At 37.7% G+C, this 18,566-nt stretch overlaps 2 protein-coding genes and 2 non-coding genes across 4 annotated transcripts; 1 reads left to right on the top strand and 3 right to left on the bottom strand.

Annotated features, from left to right (window-relative positions):
* Positions 1 to 108: 108 nt before the first annotated feature.
* F32H2.8 (Nucleotide-diphospho-sugar transferase domain-containing protein) lies at positions 109 to 3,861 on the bottom strand. The gene is made up of 8 exons (NM_060017.4): positions 3,714 to 3,861; positions 2,564 to 2,776; positions 2,277 to 2,374; positions 2,150 to 2,226; positions 1,968 to 2,074; positions 1,489 to 1,668; positions 1,309 to 1,433; positions 109 to 538 (listed from the first exon to the last, which is right to left on the bottom strand). The coding sequence occupies exons 1-8, from the start codon at positions 3,852 to 3,854 to the stop codon at positions 331 to 333; spliced, it is 1,149 nt and encodes a 382-aa protein (NP_492418.3). The 5' UTR covers positions 3,855 to 3,861; the 3' UTR covers positions 109 to 330.
* On the bottom strand, positions 944 to 1,086 carry F32H2.15. Its single transcript, NR_155257.1, has one exon. It is a non-coding gene; the product is annotated as an Unclassified non-coding RNA F32H2.15 (non-coding RNA).
* Positions 3,862 to 6,560: 2,699 nt separating the features above from the next.
* On the bottom strand, positions 6,561 to 6,697 carry F32H2.13. The gene has a single exon (NR_050343.1). It is a non-coding gene; the product is annotated as an Unclassified non-coding RNA F32H2.13 (non-coding RNA).
* Positions 6,698 to 7,251: 554 nt separating this feature from the next.
* On the top strand, positions 7,252 to 18,426 carry fasn-1 (Fatty acid synthase). The gene is made up of 11 exons (NM_060016.8): positions 7,252 to 7,338; positions 9,009 to 9,091; positions 9,439 to 9,674; positions 9,948 to 10,198; positions 10,291 to 10,522; positions 10,577 to 11,084; positions 11,141 to 12,690; positions 12,746 to 17,181; positions 17,232 to 17,494; positions 17,544 to 17,664; positions 17,743 to 18,426. Exons 1-11 carry the CDS (start codon positions 7,270 to 7,272, stop codon positions 17,833 to 17,835), a joined length of 7,842 nt encoding a protein of 2,613 aa, NP_492417.2. The 5' UTR covers positions 7,252 to 7,269; the 3' UTR covers positions 17,836 to 18,426.
* The last annotated feature ends 140 nt before the right edge of the window (positions 18,427 to 18,566 follow it).

Below are 18,566 nucleotides of genomic sequence, written 5' to 3'. Positions count from 1 at the left end.
TCGGAAAAGATTTTGGAAATTCAAAAATATATTGAATGGGCTCTGAAGGATTTTTTGGGAAATGGGGAAAAATTCTGAAGACAAATTATCGAATCTGGAATAACATATTTTTCTTTAAAATATTTATTTGGAAAGCAATTATATACACTGTAAATTAGTTGAGTATATATATTCAGATATATTTTTACAAACAATGATGAATAAAACAGTATAATTTAAAGCAAGTGGGAATTAACTCGGGAATTAATGTTTGTTAAAGTAATTCAAAATATTAGAGCAATAATGACGCCATTATGAAAAATTTCTCAATGAATAATCGATATTGGAAATCTATGATTGTTTACTTAAATAATTTCCAGCTGCAGCTAAACTTCGCCACCGCATTTTCTCAACTTCTTTAAATTTCTCCACTAGATACCTTTCGATTTCGGTTTTTGTTGTGATGAGAGATTGATCGTGTATCCAATCCTTTTCATCACATTCTCCTAAAAACGGAGTTTTTAGGAATGGTGATTTCCAGGATTCTTTGCCGAGGAATCTGCAAATAAAATTGATCAAAATTGTTTCTGAAAAATTCTATAGAAAAAAGCGCTTTGGTGAAGTATTCTAAACTTGTGATCAATTCATTATTCCATACTGAAACACGGTACATCATCATTAACTACAAAAAACACGTCTGCCTTTCCGCCTCCGCGCCCGAAAAACGCCTTCGGAAAAATTAAATTGAAAGTAAAATGAGAAAATAAAATAATCTGACTGAAACCTGAGCTTTTAAATTGATAAATATTTTCTTGATATCTAACAGGGATGGGTGGCGAATAATTGAATTTAAATTAATTAATTTGCCGAGTTGTTCCTTGTTTCACAGAAAATGTTGAAACTCGGATTTTTACAGACTCCCGGATCCCTCTCGGGATCCTTTTTTTCCAAAATTAAGGGAGATGCTGGTGATGACCCTTCAGAGAGGGTTTGATGGTTCTTGCGAACCGAGTGAGGTTTCTTTTTTCAACTTTTTTGATTTTATGATAAATGAGACCCTCTCCATACTGGTAATGAGGTACAACGACCTGACGCCCCTTCCGTCCTGAGGATCTATCATGCAATGGTTTTAGGATTATTAACAAAAACCGGCAGCCGACAAAAAATGATGTAGCGTTGGCTTACGTAAAGTGTGTGTGTTCAAATAGAAATTCATGTTTTCAGTGATTTTTTCTGAAATTTTTGTACTTTTTCGAGTAGACTACATTTTAAAAGCTTGAAATTCAACCATCAACATTGAAGGTTTTTTTTAAATTAAGGAAGACTCACATATTAGACAGTATCCCATTTGAAATTTCAGTCTTCAGTGAATATTTCAAACCACTGAGCATAAAATCTCTTTGCTGGCTCCATTTTGATTCAGTCAACCAAATATCTCGCGCCCAGCCTGTGCCCTGTTAAATAATATTTTTTAAAGATACATATGCTTGGAACAGGTACAAATCAAACTTTTTTAAGTATCCTTAAATTTTTGAACTCGTGATTTTCTCCGATAACTGCTCGAATACATGCCTCGAATGTGTACATAATAGCTGAATTTGAAGTGGAAAATTCCAAATTTTCCAAAATTTTAAGGCAAGTCCCGGCTTCTTCGGTGAACTGTGGATAGAAATCTTTCTGAATGAGAATCTGAAAATTTTTTAGTTTAATTGGTACTGAGAGAGCAAGTAAAAATTTTCTCAATTTCGAATACTTCATGAGTTTGGAGGCAAATAGTTTTTCGGCAATTTACTGATTTGAAAATTTGCCAACTGTGTATATTTTTGGCAAGCGGCAAATCAGTCAATTGACCAAAAATTAAATATTTATCAAATTTGCTTTTTATTTTTGAAATTCCGGTGATTTGCCATCTCTGCTTTAAAAATACTAAAATTGAAATATCCAAAAATTTTATATCTAATATATAGATTTCAAAACTAAATTCTTACATGAATTGCAACGTTATCTGTACTTGAAAAAGGGAGCTTTGATTCAAAGTCTGCAAGCTTCATCAAGAAGTTGCGGGACCAATATGTGTTTTTGACAACGTATGAATCTGAGACAAGTTAAAATTTTAATTTTCTGAATTTTTTGGATTGCTTGTTAGTAACTTAAAATATTAAACACTTACTAGTTTCAATCTCCCAGTTGGAAAATTTATCGAACATAGTCAACGCATACTTTTCATCGGTAAACTGTTCTAGTCTTCTGAAAAAAATTATTATTAAAATAATTTCATTTTTGTAAATTTTTCTCACATTTCAGTATTCAAAATAGTCATTCCAGGATCTAACAAAAATATGAAATCATTGTTACGGAGCAAATGACCAACTATGCAGTGGCGACGGTACATGCTCTGAAATTTCAGCAAAAACTTTTCATGTTTTTCTCTTGATCAAAAATGGAAACATAGAATGGATTACTGTATATATTAAGGGAGCACACCATTTTTAGAGAATTCGAATTTGAAATAATTATTTTGGGAGAGCGTATGTTCAGGTAGACCATTCGCAAAAAAATTAAATTGTGTAATAGTTTTACTTACATTTTCCTGTTGACAGAAATTTCGAAATTCAGTATCCTCTACAATTTCCAATCGATAATTGTGTTTTTGGCAATAGCATCGAACTGTATTCAATGAAATGCTATATTCACTTTCCGCTCTTCCCAAATTATTCACAATTATCAATACTGTTATATCGCGTTTTTCATTGTGAACGTTTCTTTTCATGGAAAATTGATCGAAATACTCCAAGTTCTGTAACTGTTTTTTGTTTAACTGAGAAAAACTGCCAATGGGGGTTTTTGTTGGTATAATAGAAAGTTCTATGTATATAGAAAAATCGTGTAAAATTTTTTTTTAATTGAAAATTAAATTTTTGTTTACAATTGCATTTTTATAAAATATATAATTGCTACAATCGACAAAATTTGCATTCTTTTTTCTAAACAACATTTCAAAATGCGAATTATTCTCTCTAAACAATCCAACTTATCACGAATTCTCCTGCTTTTAGAATCATCAAAAAGTTTTACAAGATTGCGTGGGGATTGTACGCGTACAAAACGCTCGAAACTCAGATTCATGCACGAACAAGTTTTGTAGATCGTTTCAAAAGATCAATTATAACGTTTTTGTCAAGTAACCATAAGATCAGGTTTTCAAAAGTAGTACATTCTTTAAAGAAAGGCAGTGAGTTTACGGACTTCAACTTGGTATATTATTGTGGTAAACGATAACAGTTTTTTCATCTATTCTTGATCTACCCGGTGGACTGGGTTTCGTTTGAAAATTTGCCTAATGATTTTTTCACTACTTTTGAGTCTTTTTTAGTGCCCCAAAACAATTTTCACATTTTTTGATGCTGTTTTTAGCGGGCTTCGGAGTAGAACTCTATAACGTGTTTGTCAATTCTTAAATGAGTTTTTTTTAAATAAATAAAATTTTCAAAAGCTCCTTTTCTTATACACTGACCACCCTTGAAAACAGCTTTTAAAGTTATTCTATGAACCAAGTGAAGTGAAGTAGTGTACAGAACTAATTTCAGTTAGGAAATTACTGGAGCTCTGCTGCTTGAAGTATTTCAGCTCAGTTAGTAATAATGGAACTATGGCGCATTTAAAGTGTGGGTATATCTAATATTCCTTGTCTTGTCAGGATTTAAAGTTCTAAATTAAAAAAAAAAGTTGAAAACCTCTTCCTCGTCATGCTCATTGTGCATTGTCAGTGGATAATATGTAGCAATAAAAGAAAATATCACAATTAAAAATAAAATGAAATAAGGAACTTTTCGTAATACTGCATTTTTTAGAACTTTGTTAGTTTTGATGATCATTTGAAACCAAATAGAGGCAACATATCGCTTCCTTCTTATCTAATTCGCTGGCATAAACTCATAGACCCACCTCTCTGCATTTCGATGAATTTAAATCTGATAAGTCTAAAAATAACGAGTTTTTTCTCAATAGCAAGCTAGATATACGATTCAAAAAGATGAAATTTCTTTTTAATAGAGCCAGTTATAGTATGCAGTATGAATCTAAACATATGCGTCATGGGTGGCGATAAGAATCGATCCAGCACATATCGGCAAGCTGATCATTTGGTTTTTTCACGATATTCCGACATTATAAAAGATTTTTCTCAAATCCTGAATTATTTTATTTACACGGAAGGCTAAACATCTTATTTTTTAACACTACCTGCCAAATTTCTGATCTCTCGTCTGGTTTTTACTGATTTATTTGAATTTTCCAATGAGTATGATACAAAAGTTTAGCAGTTAAAAAAAAAAGACTAAAATATAACCCATTACTCGGCTCGCATTTTTTAAACATAAACAGTTACTTGTGAATTATACCTTTTTTTAGTCTTGTTAATTTTTTTTAATTTGGACTCTTTGAGAGTTAAGAAGTGTTTTTGGATGTTTCTTTTAAATTTTTAATTAAAAAAAAACAACCCTAATCTCATAGAAATTTTTTTGGTTGACTTCCAAAAAAAAGTAAAGCTGAGTAATTTCCACTTTTTGACTCTGACTAAAAAGACATTTTCTGTAGTAAAATTGAAAAAGTTTACCAACGGCAAAAATATTTGAAACAAATAGTTGACAATTTGTTGTGAACTGCATTGATTTTCAGTTATAGTCATCTGAAATTTTGAAAAAAAAACCGTAAAACTAAAATGATCTTGGTAGATACTATGTTCTTTTTGACTCTAACCACCTGAAAGTAAGAGCAATTTCTGATTGTTCAATTAAACCATCGAATTCCTGCAAAACTTTTATTTAAATCAACGGATATAATTGTCCAAAGAAACATTCGATTCCCGATTCAAAGAAAAATTACGTCAAACATCCGTTTGTCAACGTCACGAATTGTTATCATATTTGTTGGCGAAGTAGTTTGCACTGATGGTTGTTCTAGATGAATAGATCACAATCAGACCACCCTTGGTCTGTGACGTAGCATATAGTTTGTCAAACATTTTCAAAACACTTGATGTTAACAGGCATGGGAACAAAAAAGTAGTCAAAAATTAGTTTCAAAAACGTTTATTTTCTTCATCAAAATTATATAGTACTGTAGTATTATTTTGTTGTTTTTCTAATTGTTAACGGTCTCTAAAGTGTGGTCCTATTCAAACATTTTCAAATTGATGATAGAAGAACCAGAATGTGGCGGCAATTACGTTATTGGGAGGAGGTTTTGATTTTGAATTTAATGTAAAAAGTAGCATTTTCCATCTTCCTCTTTTCCATTTTTCTTCAATTTTTTTCTGTACAATTTCTTTTGCTTGGCCAAACATCCCACGCAATCATAAAAAAAATTTTTATGATGCTGTGAAATTTGCCGCCGCTTGCCACTTTTTCATTCCGTCTAGATAATTGAAATTCTGAAAATTCTTGAAGATTGAGTAGCGTTTGTGGGAATTTTGTTCTAATGCAGCCACAATAGTATAGCACAACCAATTAAATTTTTTAAGTATTTTGGATTTTCGAAAAAAGTTAGTCAAAGTTCTGGCAATGCCATATTGTTTGAAACAGTTAGGATTTTGAAGAAATATATGTAGAGTAAACCCGCATGAAACTTTTAAATTAAAAAAACCTGAATATAGTTTTTGGCTAATTTCCAAGTATGTGAAACCTGAAATATTGCCAATGTTTGACTGTAAATAAAAACATTTCAAATTTTTTGAAAAACTTTAATACGTTATTTTTAATCATTTTAATTATTTTTGTGAGTAGTTTTGAACGGAAAGCAGCGATAAGCCACTTTGAAGGGATAGATGTTCAGTGAAAAACCAACAAAATTCCAAACTTTCAGTCTAGCAACATTATTTATTATTTATTAAGAGATTATGCCAGTAGCAGAGTCGGCTTTAAATTACATTATTTAATTAAACACACATATTCCAAAAGTTCTCTTTTTTTTTTCGAAGTGGCGGTACGATTTCATCAATAGGCGTTTCACTTGGAATTATGCAAAATTTGAGCTATTTTTGAAATCGATAAATCAAAATTAATGAGCCAAAACCCACACAATGACAATACCGGCCACAAAAACTGTAACCTCGTTCGTCCCAGGTATTTAGCAAAATAAAATGTAGAATATTATATCTAAAGTGCAGTTCTTGCAAACAAAGATCAAATGGTTTTAGTTCAGAATCTGCCAATTTTTGATCATAATCGTGCAAAATCAGTAAGATCAGATGCACTATATTTGCCTTTCCATCGAAACCAGATTCTCTCCCCCAAAAAAACCAATCAAGTGCTTCTAAACTTTTAGCTGCAAAATCTTCTTGTTTCGTAGAAATGGGGTCATCTCCAATCTGTTTAAAAGGGATTGACTTAACACCTTTATGTCCCGACGATTCTTTAAAATAATTGGCGATTCTCTTTTCGTTTTCTCAAGATTCATTAGAGAATCACGTGAACTGCAAAAACTGCAAACGGCGTGTTTGACCACAAATGCAACTTTTCGTTGCGGTGGGAACACAAACATTCCACATCGCCGGAATAAGGGGGCAACGAGGGGATAATAAGTAGGTTCTGACCTCCTCTCCCGGGGCTTGGTCACCGTTTACATCGATGCGATCATGTCCCAAGGTCGAATCTCTGTCTCTTTTATGACTATTCTCTCGGATAGGACATTGTCGAAAACCACCAACGATTCACCGCCCCCATCCCGTCCATTCATCTTTCACTTGTTACTTCTTGTGTAGTCCATGTCCAAGAATGGTTAAAGAACGACGAAGATGTACACACTTCTTCTTCTTCTTTTTTCCCAACTTTGTGATTCTTTTTTAGCTAAATTCTGCTTCTAGTGCATTGATAATCGTTAAATTCAACTAAATTATCTAGAATTAATTCTGCTGGTGAAACAAAATACAGCTGAGCGAAAAACTCAAGGTTTTCATCACTTGACTAAATAAGAATGAATACTTCACTACTTTTCAAACCCCGTCTTTAATAAGTTACTCATATTTGGTCGAACATACCTCAATCACACATGGTTGAAAAAACCGGTTCTGAACGTAGCTGACCTCTATGATGTCAACAGTTTCAGGTTTATCGAAAGAAATTTTGTGATTTGTTCAGTTTTAGATGTTATCTATGAGTACGGTAGAGGCAAACATAGATATAACTATTTTCTAGCACTTTTAACAATAATTAATTATTTCAATTAATCTTATTAATTTGTTCGTCAATTGTTGAAAACTCTCTAAATAAACCTTTTTTCAGCTATCGAACGATGGATAATACTGGAGAAGGATCGTCCGATTCGAGTGGAACTTGGGAGCGAATTTCGGACAATTCTCAGGTGAATTCACATATTTATTTATAGTCGCCTCTATTGTATTTCTCTATACCTCTCTTCAAGAATTCAATCTCATTTTGTACAGTCACTTTTTTCTTGCTCCTCTCCGCCCACTGTTCTGAGAGCAGACGGAATGGCTTAAAAGACGCAACAGATCGAAAGAATGCGGCCATTCCGAAAACTTTGTTCTCCTCATTTTCTCCGTCTTTTTCTTCTTTTTTCTTGTATCCCCAATCGTTTATCTTTCCTAAAACATCTCCCTCCTTTACTTCTCCGCGACTTTTTTCCGTCATACTTTTGTCGGGTCGTGTCGGGTGAAGGGACGATGATCGACAGCAATCAGATACAGTATCGGCCCCCGAGATTAGATCACACAGTAACTGACAAGACGACGGACAACTCAGGGACATCACATCTGCAAAAAGGACCTCTCCTATCGATAATCTCTTCTCCTCATCTCGACCTTTCTTTGAGTTCCTATTATTTCTCTTTTCTCTCTTCTTTGTAGATTAACATGGAATGTTGGAAATGCCTCGGTCTCGTCGTTTAGATATTACCCGATTCTATCTCACGGGACAAGAAGAAGCACGAATGGATCCGGTATTAATGTCATCACTTTCATTGTCTTGATTAGCTCATTCATGTGATCTAAGTCATCATGTTATGAAATAGTTGAATCGGTATAAATATGGAGTGAGCGAATTCAGATGAATCACGCCACTTGTTATTCAAATTATCACACTTGGCAATCTAAAACATTTCTTTTTTTCAAGTATAAATCACAATGAGTGTCTGATGGAGAAAATGCTAGAAGGTCTTTCAGCGAGTACTTTATTATTTTTTCTTGTACCATTGCTTGACTTTGAAAGCTTGTCTTTTGTTTTATCGAAAAATTACCAACTGACAAACTATTAGTTATTTAATTTTCTACAGTTTTGTAGTTAATTATTTTTTGACACCAGTAAAATGAGCCAAGATAAATGCTTTCAAAGTTGACTAAAAATTAATTGTTAGTTCTAACTTTTCACGTGGCTACAAAGATACATTCCTCTTACAGTCATAAATCAAACAACTTCTTTTGTTTTAGTGTCAGAACACATCTTGAAACTTGAGAAAAACACTGAATTAAAATAGATTAGAGTAAGTACTGCACTTTTTGAATAAAACTCGTATGACGTGATTTTTAATGTGATAATTACTCTGAAATATCTCAAAACATCCCTCAGTGAGTGGGAAGATACCGTAACCAAGGAATTCAATTTTCACCTCTTGTTACCCTAAAATTAGAAAATTTGTCGTCGTAGAACCTAAACGGATCGTCGAATGTCTCGACGGTTCCCGTGTCCCTCTCTTTTTATCTTTTACCATCTCTACCGCGCAGCAGAGCGCCCGTATCCGCATCTTCTTCGTTTTCCTAGTTTTCTTAGTTGTCCGGTTGTCATCTTATTCTTCTTCTTTTCTTCCATCTTCCCTTCACCTCTTCTTTTGTCATTTCTGAGTACATGCCTCATTCACAAGTGAGCGTATGTGTTTGTGTTTTGTCCGTCTGGTTCTATTTCGAGATTTTAAAATCAATAAGTTTCATAGAACCACTTTGATGGTTGTTATCACATTTCGATTCTTAGATTTGTATTCAAACGGTTTAAAATTGTAACTAATTTTGAAAATTTCAGTCTTCGGACAACATGGATCCAACACAATGGTGGCAGAAGCAGGACGATATCGTAATCTCAGGAGTCTCGGGCCGATTTCCAAGGTACATCTATTTTGAAACCTAAAATTTTGATGACGGATGAGAACGGTAATTGGGTAATGTAATAAACCCATCTGAAAGTACTGACAATATCACATTTACCGTTTCCTCTATTAGAACTGCACCTCATCAACTTTTACTGCTAATATTTGATTTTAATTTGACCTATACAAAACTGTAAAAATGATCATCCGTTGATATGTTTAAAATAATCCGATATTTAAGCTTTCAAAGTAAAATATACTTTTTTTAAGAATTTTACAAATAATTTTAAATAATCTTATTTTTAAGTTTTTGCGGAAACCGTTCACGATTTTACTGAAATATGTCAAACGTTCCAATTTTTTCAGATGCGATAACGTCAAAATGTTCGGAGACATGCTTCTTGCTGGTGAAGACCTGGTAACGGAAGACTCTCTCAGATGGACACCAGGATTTTGCGATCTGCCAAAAAGACATGGAAAACTGAAAGTGTTGAACAAATTCGACGCGGGCTTTTTTCAAGTTACTCCAAAACAGGCAAATTTCATGGATCCACAAGTTCGACTACTTCTTGAAGCTTCATGGGAGGCAATGGTTGATGCGGGTATGTCCATTTTTCTCTCTCGTATTCTCTATCTATATCCCTCCCTCGGAAAAGGAGACGGAAATCGGAAAAAGTGTGCCCCGATGTACCGGGCTGTGGTGGTAACCTTGAGACCGTCATGCGCGCGCACTACTGACCCCGTGCAAGTAGGATGTTCCACTTTTATGATTTTGGAATATTGAACAAGTCAAATAAAGAAATTGGGAAAAGAACAGTGCTTATTCAATTAAAAAACAAAAAAGGAATAATTAAATAATAATACTCAAATTTCAGGCATAAATCCCACTGACCTCCGTGGATCCAAAACAGGAGTTTTTGTTGGATGTTCAGCTTCAGAAACCTCTGGAATGCTCACACAAGACCCAGATACTGTAACGGGCTACACGTTGACGGGTTGTGTGCGTTCTATGTTCTCTAACCGTATTTCTTACACATTCGATTTGCAAGGACCATCTTTCTCGGTGGACACCGCTTGCTCATCTTCACTTTTGGCACTTCAACTTGCCGTCGACTCTATTAGACAGGTTCGTTGCTTTGTTTTTTATGCAAGTTCAATTTATGATGATTTCTACTTTCAATCTGAGATGAAAAATTATTCTAATATTTAATTATTCAGGGTCAATGCGACGCCGCTATTGTCGCAGGAGCTCATCTCACATTGACTCCAACTGCAGCTCTCCAATTCTTGAGATTGGGCATGCTCACAGATAAGGGAAGCTGCCGTTCATTCGACGAATCTGGTGATGGATATTGTCGTACTGAAGGAGTTGCAGCCATCTTCATTCAACGCAAGAAGAAGGCTCAAAGACTCTATGCAACTGTTGTTCACGCCAAGTCTAACACTGATGGTGAGTTTTTTCCAGAATTAAAACATGAGTTTTTCTCAAACATTTAAATTTTAGGGCACAAGGAGCATGGAATCACTTTCCCATCAGGAGAAAGACAAGCTCAATTGCTTCAAGAAGTTTATTCTGAGGCTGGAATCGATCCAAACTCAGTCTACTACGTTGAGGCTCACGGAACTGGAACTAAGGTCGGAGATCCACAGGAAGCCAACGCAATCTGTGAAGTTTTCTGCTCCAAGCGTACTGATTCTCTTTTAATCGGTTCAGTCAAATCTAACATGGGACATGCTGAGCCAGCATCTGGAGTTTGCTCTTTGACCAAGATTCTTCTCTCCATTGAACGTCAATTGATTCCACCAAATTTGCATTACAATACTCCAAATCAGTACATTCCGGGACTTACCGACGGGCGCTTGAAGGTTGTCACGGAGCCAACTGCACTTCCAGGAGGACTTATTGGAATCAACTCTTTCGGATTCGGAGGATCTAACACTCACGTCATCTTGAAGGCTGCTGATCATATAGCTCCACCAATCACCCCACATCCATTCACCAAACTTGTCACGTAAGTTAAAAATATATTTCTAGATTCAGAACAGTTTTGAACGTAAAATATTTCAGTTACTGTGGAAGAACTCAAGAAGCTGTTGAAAACATTTTCACCGAAATTGAGAGTAACAAGGATGATCTCTACCTTCAAGCTTTGTTGGCCAATCAGGCTAACATGCCAGCCAACCTTCTTCCATTCCGTGGATACATGCTTTTGGATAGAGAAAATAATGTTGAGACCTTGAAGAGCATCACCAAGGTCCCAATTACTGAAGCTCGTCCGATCTATTTCATTTACTCTGGAATGGGATCCCAATGGCCTGGAATGGCGATCAAGCTCATGAAGATTCCAATGTTCGATGATTCTCTTCGTGCTTCCAGCAAGACCCTTGAAGAATTTGGACTTGATGTTTACGGAATGCTCTGCAATCCAGATCCAGAACAATACTCCAACAACACTATGAACTGCATGCTCGCCATCACTGCTATCCAAATCGCTTTGACTGATGTTCTCACTGCTCTCGGAGTTTCACCAGATGGAATAATTGGTCATTCAACTGGAGAAATGGGATGTGGATATGCTGACGGAGGAATTACTCGTGAGCAAACAATGAGACTTGCTTATCATCGTGGAACCACCATCATGAAGCACACTGAAATTAAGGGTGCTATGGCTGCTGTTGGTTTGACTTGGGAGCAGGTTAAGGAACAAGCTCCACCTGGAGTTGTTGCCGCTTGCCACAACGGAGCTGACTCGGTTACCATTTCTGGAGATGCTGAAGGTGTAGCTACATTCTGTGCTCAACTCAAGGAGAAGGATATCTTTGCGAAGGTTGTTGATACATCTGGAATTCCATTCCACTCCCCAGCAATGCTAGCTGTTCAAGACGAGATGATTGAGTGCATGAGAACTGCTGTTCCAGAACCAAAACCAAGATCTTCAAAGTGGATTTCTACATCCATCCCAGAAGATGACTGGGAGTCTGACTTGGCTGCAACTTGCTCTGCTGAATACCATGTCCACAATGCTTGCTCTCCAGTGTTGTTCTACGAAGCTATTCAAAAGATTCCAGCAAACGCTGTCACCATTGAAATGGCTCCACATTCATTGATGCAAGCCATTCTTCGTCGTTCACTTCAAAAGACTGTCACCAACGTTGGTCTTATGAACAGGCCAAAGTCTGAGAATGATGATGAACTCGAGAGCTTCTTGGGATCTCTTGGAAAGATCTACCAAGCGGGAGTAAACATTCAAATCACTGAACTCTACCCAGGAGGTCAATACAAGGGAGTTGTTCCAAAGGGAACTCCAATGATTGGTCCAATGTGGAAATGGGACCACACTCAAGACTGGCTTACCATTGATGGGCGTCAAGTTCTTGCTGGAGGAAGTGGATCTGTTGCATCATCTGCTACCTACAACATTGATCCATTTGCAACTGATTCCAAGGAAACCTATCTTCTTGATCACGTCATTGATGGCCGTGTACTCTACCCATTCACTGGACATATGGTACTTGCTTGGAGAACTCTTTGCAAACTCAAGGGATTGGATTACACTAAGACTCCAGTCGTCTTTGAGAACATCAATGTCTTCTCTGCCACCATCCTTACCAAGCCAAGTAAGTTCATACATTATTTTAAACTTTTAAAATTCTAATTAAATAATATTTTCAGTCAAATTGGATGTTGTCTTGTCCCCAGGAAATGGATACTTTGAGATTATCTCTGATGATCAAGTTGCTGCTTCTGGAAGAATCTACATTCCAGAAGACAACCAACCATTCTACTACGGAAAATTGGAAGATATTCGTACATCTGAAATTGCTGATCGTATTGAACTGGACACTGAGGATGCCTACAAGGAGTTCCTTCTTAGAGGATATGAATATGGACAGGCTTTCCGTGGAATTTACAAGACATGCAACTCTGGAGAACGCGGATTCTTGTACTGGACCGGAAACTGGGTCACTTTCTTGGACTCCCTTCTTCAAACTGCTCTTCTTGCCGAGCGATCTGACACTCTTCGTCTTCCAACTCGCGTTCGTCATCTTCGTATTGATCCAAACAAGCATCTTGAGCATGTTGTCGAAAAAGACGGAATCCAAGTTATTGAATTGAGAAACGATCATTCTACCAATGGATGTATTGCTGGAGGAGTTGAATGCTGCGATTTGAACGCTCATTCAGTCGCCAGAAGAATTCAAGTTTCTGGACAACTCTACCATGAGAAGATCTTTTTCGTTCCTCACTTTGACCATAACTGTCTCAGTGGACATAAGAAAACTTCTACAATTCTCAAGGACTACTCTGCTGTTATCAAGCAACAACTCTACACTGGATTCTCCAAATGGCAATCCGCTGGACTCCTGAAGAAGTTGAAGAACGGAGCTCAAATTGTAAAAGCTCTTGCTGTTCTCAAGGCTTCTCAATCTGATGTTGTTCTTGATGATACTGTCACAAGATTCACTCATGATGGAAAGTGCACTGTGCTCCATCACATCGCTGATATGTTTAAGATTGAAGATTGCGAGGACTTTGAAGATCGTGTTGCTGCTAAGCTGAAAAGTGTTCGCGGTATCTTCGAACTGGATAGGCTCTGGGCTGGAGCTGTTCTCAATGATCGCATTGTCAAGAGTCTTCAAGATATTTGTATTGAAAACTCTGCTGGGCATCATGCAACAATGGCAGCGGTTGATTTGGTCTCTACTGATCAAATTCGTCATTGCATTGAAGCCAACTCATCTCATCCACTTCTTGAAACCGATTATACTTGCATCGGAGCCAATGTTGATCATTTGGACGAAAGTACGCTCGAGATTATTGGAGGAAAGAAGCAAAAGATCGACTTGGAGAATAATTTCACTGGACATGGAGAAGTCAAGAATTTGGATTATGTTCTTTTGGACAAAGTTATCAGCAAGAAGGCTGATCCAATTGCCTTTATTGAAGCTTGCAAGCATTTGATCCGCGAGACTGGATTCTTGTTGGTTGTTGAAGTTACCTCTCAATACGAAATTGCTCTTGCCATTGAAGGACTTCTTGGAAATGAAATGGTTGGAGATGCTTCTCGTAAGTACAATCAATTCTTTACTCACGAACAACTTCTCGATATGTTCAAATCCACTGGATTCCTTATTTGCAACTTCCAATCGGACCCAGCCCTTATGACCACTACATATGCCGTTCGTCGTGTTTCACCAATCCCACGTGATCCAGTCTTTATTGACGTTGATGATGTCAAGGAGTTCAACTGGATTGAGCCTCTTCAAAAGGTCTCTGAGGAAAGACTCAACGAACCAGATTCCAAGACCATCTGGCTAGTGAGTAACAAATGCCGAAATAATGGAATAGTTGGACTTGGGCTTTGCTTCGTCGAGGAGAATTTGAAGATTAACAGATTCCGTTCTGCTTTTGATATGTCTGCCAACAAGGAAATTCGTGATGGACCGCCAGTCTGGAATATTGGTGATGAGGAGACCAAGAAGATCGTTGAGCTTGATCTTCACGCCAATGACTACATGGATGGACAATGGGGATCAATGCGTCATATCGTTGTTAAGGATGAAGATGTTCATGTCTACAAAGATTGTGAGCACGCTTTCATCAACACTCTTACACGTGGAGATGTTTCATCTCTTACCTGGTTCGAGTCTCCAAATCAATATTTTGATTCCATGGTTAAGAGCAAGGCTACTCAAGAACTGTGCTCTGTATATTATGCTCCAATCAACTTCCGTGATATTATGCTTGCTTACGGACGTCTTCCACCAGATGCTATTCCAGGAAACTTTGCTGATCGTGAATGTCTTCTCGGAATGGAGTTCTCTGGACGTCTCAAGGATGGTACCCGTTTAATGGGAATTCTTCCAGCTCAAGCTCTTGCCACCACTGTCATGGTTGATAGAGACTACGCTTGGGAAGTTCCAAGGGATTGGACTCTTGCTGAAGCTTCAACTGTCCCAGTTGTCTACACCACCGCTTATTATGCTTTGGTTAGAAGAGGATTAATGAAGAAGGGAGACAAGATTCTCATCCACGGAGGAGCTGGAGGAGTCGGACAAGCTGCCATTGCCATCGCTCTTGCTGCTGGATGTGAAGTCTTCACCACTGTCGGATCAGCTGAGAAACGTGAATTCTTGAAGAACTTGTTCCCACAACTTCAAGAGCATCACTTCGCTAACTCTCGTTCCGCTGACTTCGAACTTCATATCCGTCAACACACCAAAGGACGTGGAGTCAACATTGTTCTCAACTCACTTGCCAACGAGATGCTTCAAGCTTCTCTCAGATGTTTGGCTCGTCACGGACGTTTCCTTGAAATAGGAAAGGTCGACTTGTCTCAAAACTCATCCCTTGGAATGGCTAAGCTTTTGGATAACGTTTCCGTTCACGGAATCCTTCTTGATTCTATCATGGACCCAACCGTTGGAGATTTGGATGAATGGAAAGAGATTGCCAGACTTTTGGAACAAGGAATCAAGAGCGGAGTTGTCAAGCCACTTCACTCGCATTCCTTCCCAGCTGACAAGGCTGAGGAAGCATTCCGTTTCATGTCTGCTGGAAAACACATTGGAAAGGTCATCATGGAGATCCGTCCAGATGAAGGAACCAAGGTATGCCCACCATCCAAGATCTCAGTTCGTGCCATCTGTCGTACTCTCTGCCATCCACAACACACGTACTTGATCACCGGAGGACTCGGAGGATTCGGTCTTGAATTAGCTCAATGGCTCATCAACCGTGGAGCACGCAAACTTGTTCTTACCTCGAGAACTGGAATTCGTACTGGATACCAAGCAAGATGTGTTCATTTCTGGAGAAGAACTGGAGTTTCCGTTCTTGTATCCACTTTGAACATTGCTAAGAAATCGGACGCTGTAGAACTCATCAACCAATGTACCGCCATGGGACCGATTGGAGGAATATTCCATTTGGCTATGGTTCTTCGTGATTGTCTGTTCGAGAACCAAAACGTGCAGAACTTCAAGGATGCCGCCGAGGCCAAGTACTATGGAACCATTAATTTGGATTATGCTTCTCGTGAACATTGTGACAAGAACATCTTGAAATGGTTCGTCGTCTTCTCGTCTATTACTTCTGGACGTGGAAATGCTGGACAAACGAACTACGGATGGTCCAACTCTTGTATGGAGAGAATGATTGATCAACGTCGTGCCGATGGATTCCCAGGAATTGCAATTCAATGGGGAGCTATTGGAGATGTCGGTGTCATTCTTGAGAACATGGGAGATAACAACACCGTTGTTGGTGGAACTCTTCCACAAAGAATGCCATCTTGCTTGTCTTCTCTTGACAACTTCTTGTCTTGGAATCATCCTATTGTTTCCTCCTTCATCAAGGCTGAGCTCGGATCAAAGAAGAATGTTGGAGGTGGAGACTTGATGGCAACTATTGCTCATATTCTTGGAGTCAATGACATTTCTCAATTGAATGCTGATGCCAATCTTAGTGATTTGGGACTTGATTCCTTGATGGGAGTCGAAATCAAGCAAGCTCTTGAGAGAGATCACGATATTGTTCTTTCCATGAAAGAAATCCGTACTCTGACCCTCAACAAGCTTCAACAACTTGCTGATCAAGGTGGAACTGGTAGAACTGCTCTTCAAGTCAACGAATTGGAGATGAAGAAGGATGGAGAACGTGATGCCGAGTTGAATACTGCTGAGATGCTTGAGCAGCAAATGAACCAGTTGTTTAAGATGAGAGTTGATGTCAATGATTTGGACCCACAGGATATCATCGTTAAGGCTAACAAGGTTGAAGAAGGACCAATCACTTTCTTCGTTCACTCGATTGAGGGAATTGCAACTCCACTCAAGAAGGTTATGAACAAATGTGAATTCCCAGCTTACTGCTTCCAATCAACCAAGAACGTCCCTCAAACTTCCATCGAGGATGTTGCCAAGTGCTACATTCGTGAAATGAAGAAGATTCAACCATCTGGACCATATCGTCTTGTTGGATATTCTTACGGAGCTTGCATTGGATTTGAAATGGCCAATATGCTTCAAGAGTCCGACGGAAGAGATGCTGTTGAACGATTGATTCTTCTCGATGGATCCCATCTCTACATGCAAACTTACAGAAACGTAAGTTGAGCTAGTTTATGGCTTTCGAAATTAAATTTGAAACTTCTCAGGTATACCGTATGGCCTTTGGAGTAACGGGAGATTCCCTGGTCAACAATCCACTCTTCGAATCTGAGATCATGTGTGCCATGACTCTTCGTTTCGCCAATGTGGATTACAAGAAGTTCCGATTTGAACTCCTTCAACAACCAGGATTCAAGGCCCGTGTGCAAAAGGTGGTGGATCAAGTCATGCTAACTGGTCTCTTCAAGTCACCAGAGACCGTTGCATTTGCCTGTGAGGCAATGCATTCCAAGTTCCTCATGGCTGACAAGTGAGTTTCAGAAACCTAAAAAATTTATTTTAAATTTTAAACATTACAGGTACAAGCCAAGAAGAAACTTCGGTGGACACATCACACTGATCAGAGCTGAGCAAGGAGCTGCTCGTGAGGAGGACGTTGGAGAAGATTATGGAGTTGCGGCCGTGTCAGAAGATTGCGAGGTAAGATTTACAAGTTGTAGTAGTGAATTAAAGCTTTTCTTTTAATCTAAATCAAAACTTAAAATTAATTGTTTACAGGTGCTCAAAGTTAAAGGAGATCACGATACCTTCGTGCAAGGAAAGTCATCTTCAGTAACAGTTGAACACATCAACAGGATTATTCTTCAATAAATCAACAATCACATATCCATAATCTCATCCAATCTCTCCCCTCAATGTTTTAATATTTTGGCTTTATATTTTGACTTTCAAACTGTTTATTTCTTTTTTCGGTTGCTTCTTTTTCTCAAACCTTTTGATTTTCAAACGTGTCACCCAATATTGCTCTTTGCTCAAGACTCATGAGTGTGTGTATTAGTTTTCAATGGATTAGTTAGTTTTCTAATGTTTTCTAGGACTGCCCACCCTTGATTTCAATTGAATTCTAATCATTTTCCATATGTTTAGTACCATGCTTTCTTCTCTCTTTGCTCGATCTGTCTGTACTTGACCCCCTTTCCCCCCTCTTCACAGGTCTCTCTCTCTCCCCCAGTGCCATGCCGTTACGGTTACGTAGGTTACTGATTCTTTCCCATTCCTTCTTCTCGAAACGTTTCTTTTTGTTTTAAATTTTCTTTTATAACTCAATTTTCACGCGGAACCAATTGTTTTTAATGTGTTTCATTTTGTAACTTTTCATTTTTTTTTTTCTTGTTTTGTTCTCAATGTTTTTGCTTCTAGATTTCTCTATTGAGCTGAATAAATTCTTTTGAAAAATAACACATTTCTTCTTTATCTGTGATAATACAAGCATCAATAGTTAGGATTGTAATGTTTTCAGGAAACTTCAGCGGTTTAGAAATTGGGATGACGATGAAGATGTCCTATTGAACAGCCCTACTAAATAGTTCTGAAATCTAAAC

Source organism: Caenorhabditis elegans, chromosome I (assembly GCF_000002985.6).
Source record: "Caenorhabditis elegans chromosome I".
Lineage (NCBI taxonomy): Eukaryota > Metazoa > Nematoda > Chromadorea > Rhabditida > Rhabditidae > Caenorhabditis > Caenorhabditis elegans.
This window is presented reverse-complemented; position numbering and strand designations above follow the sequence as displayed.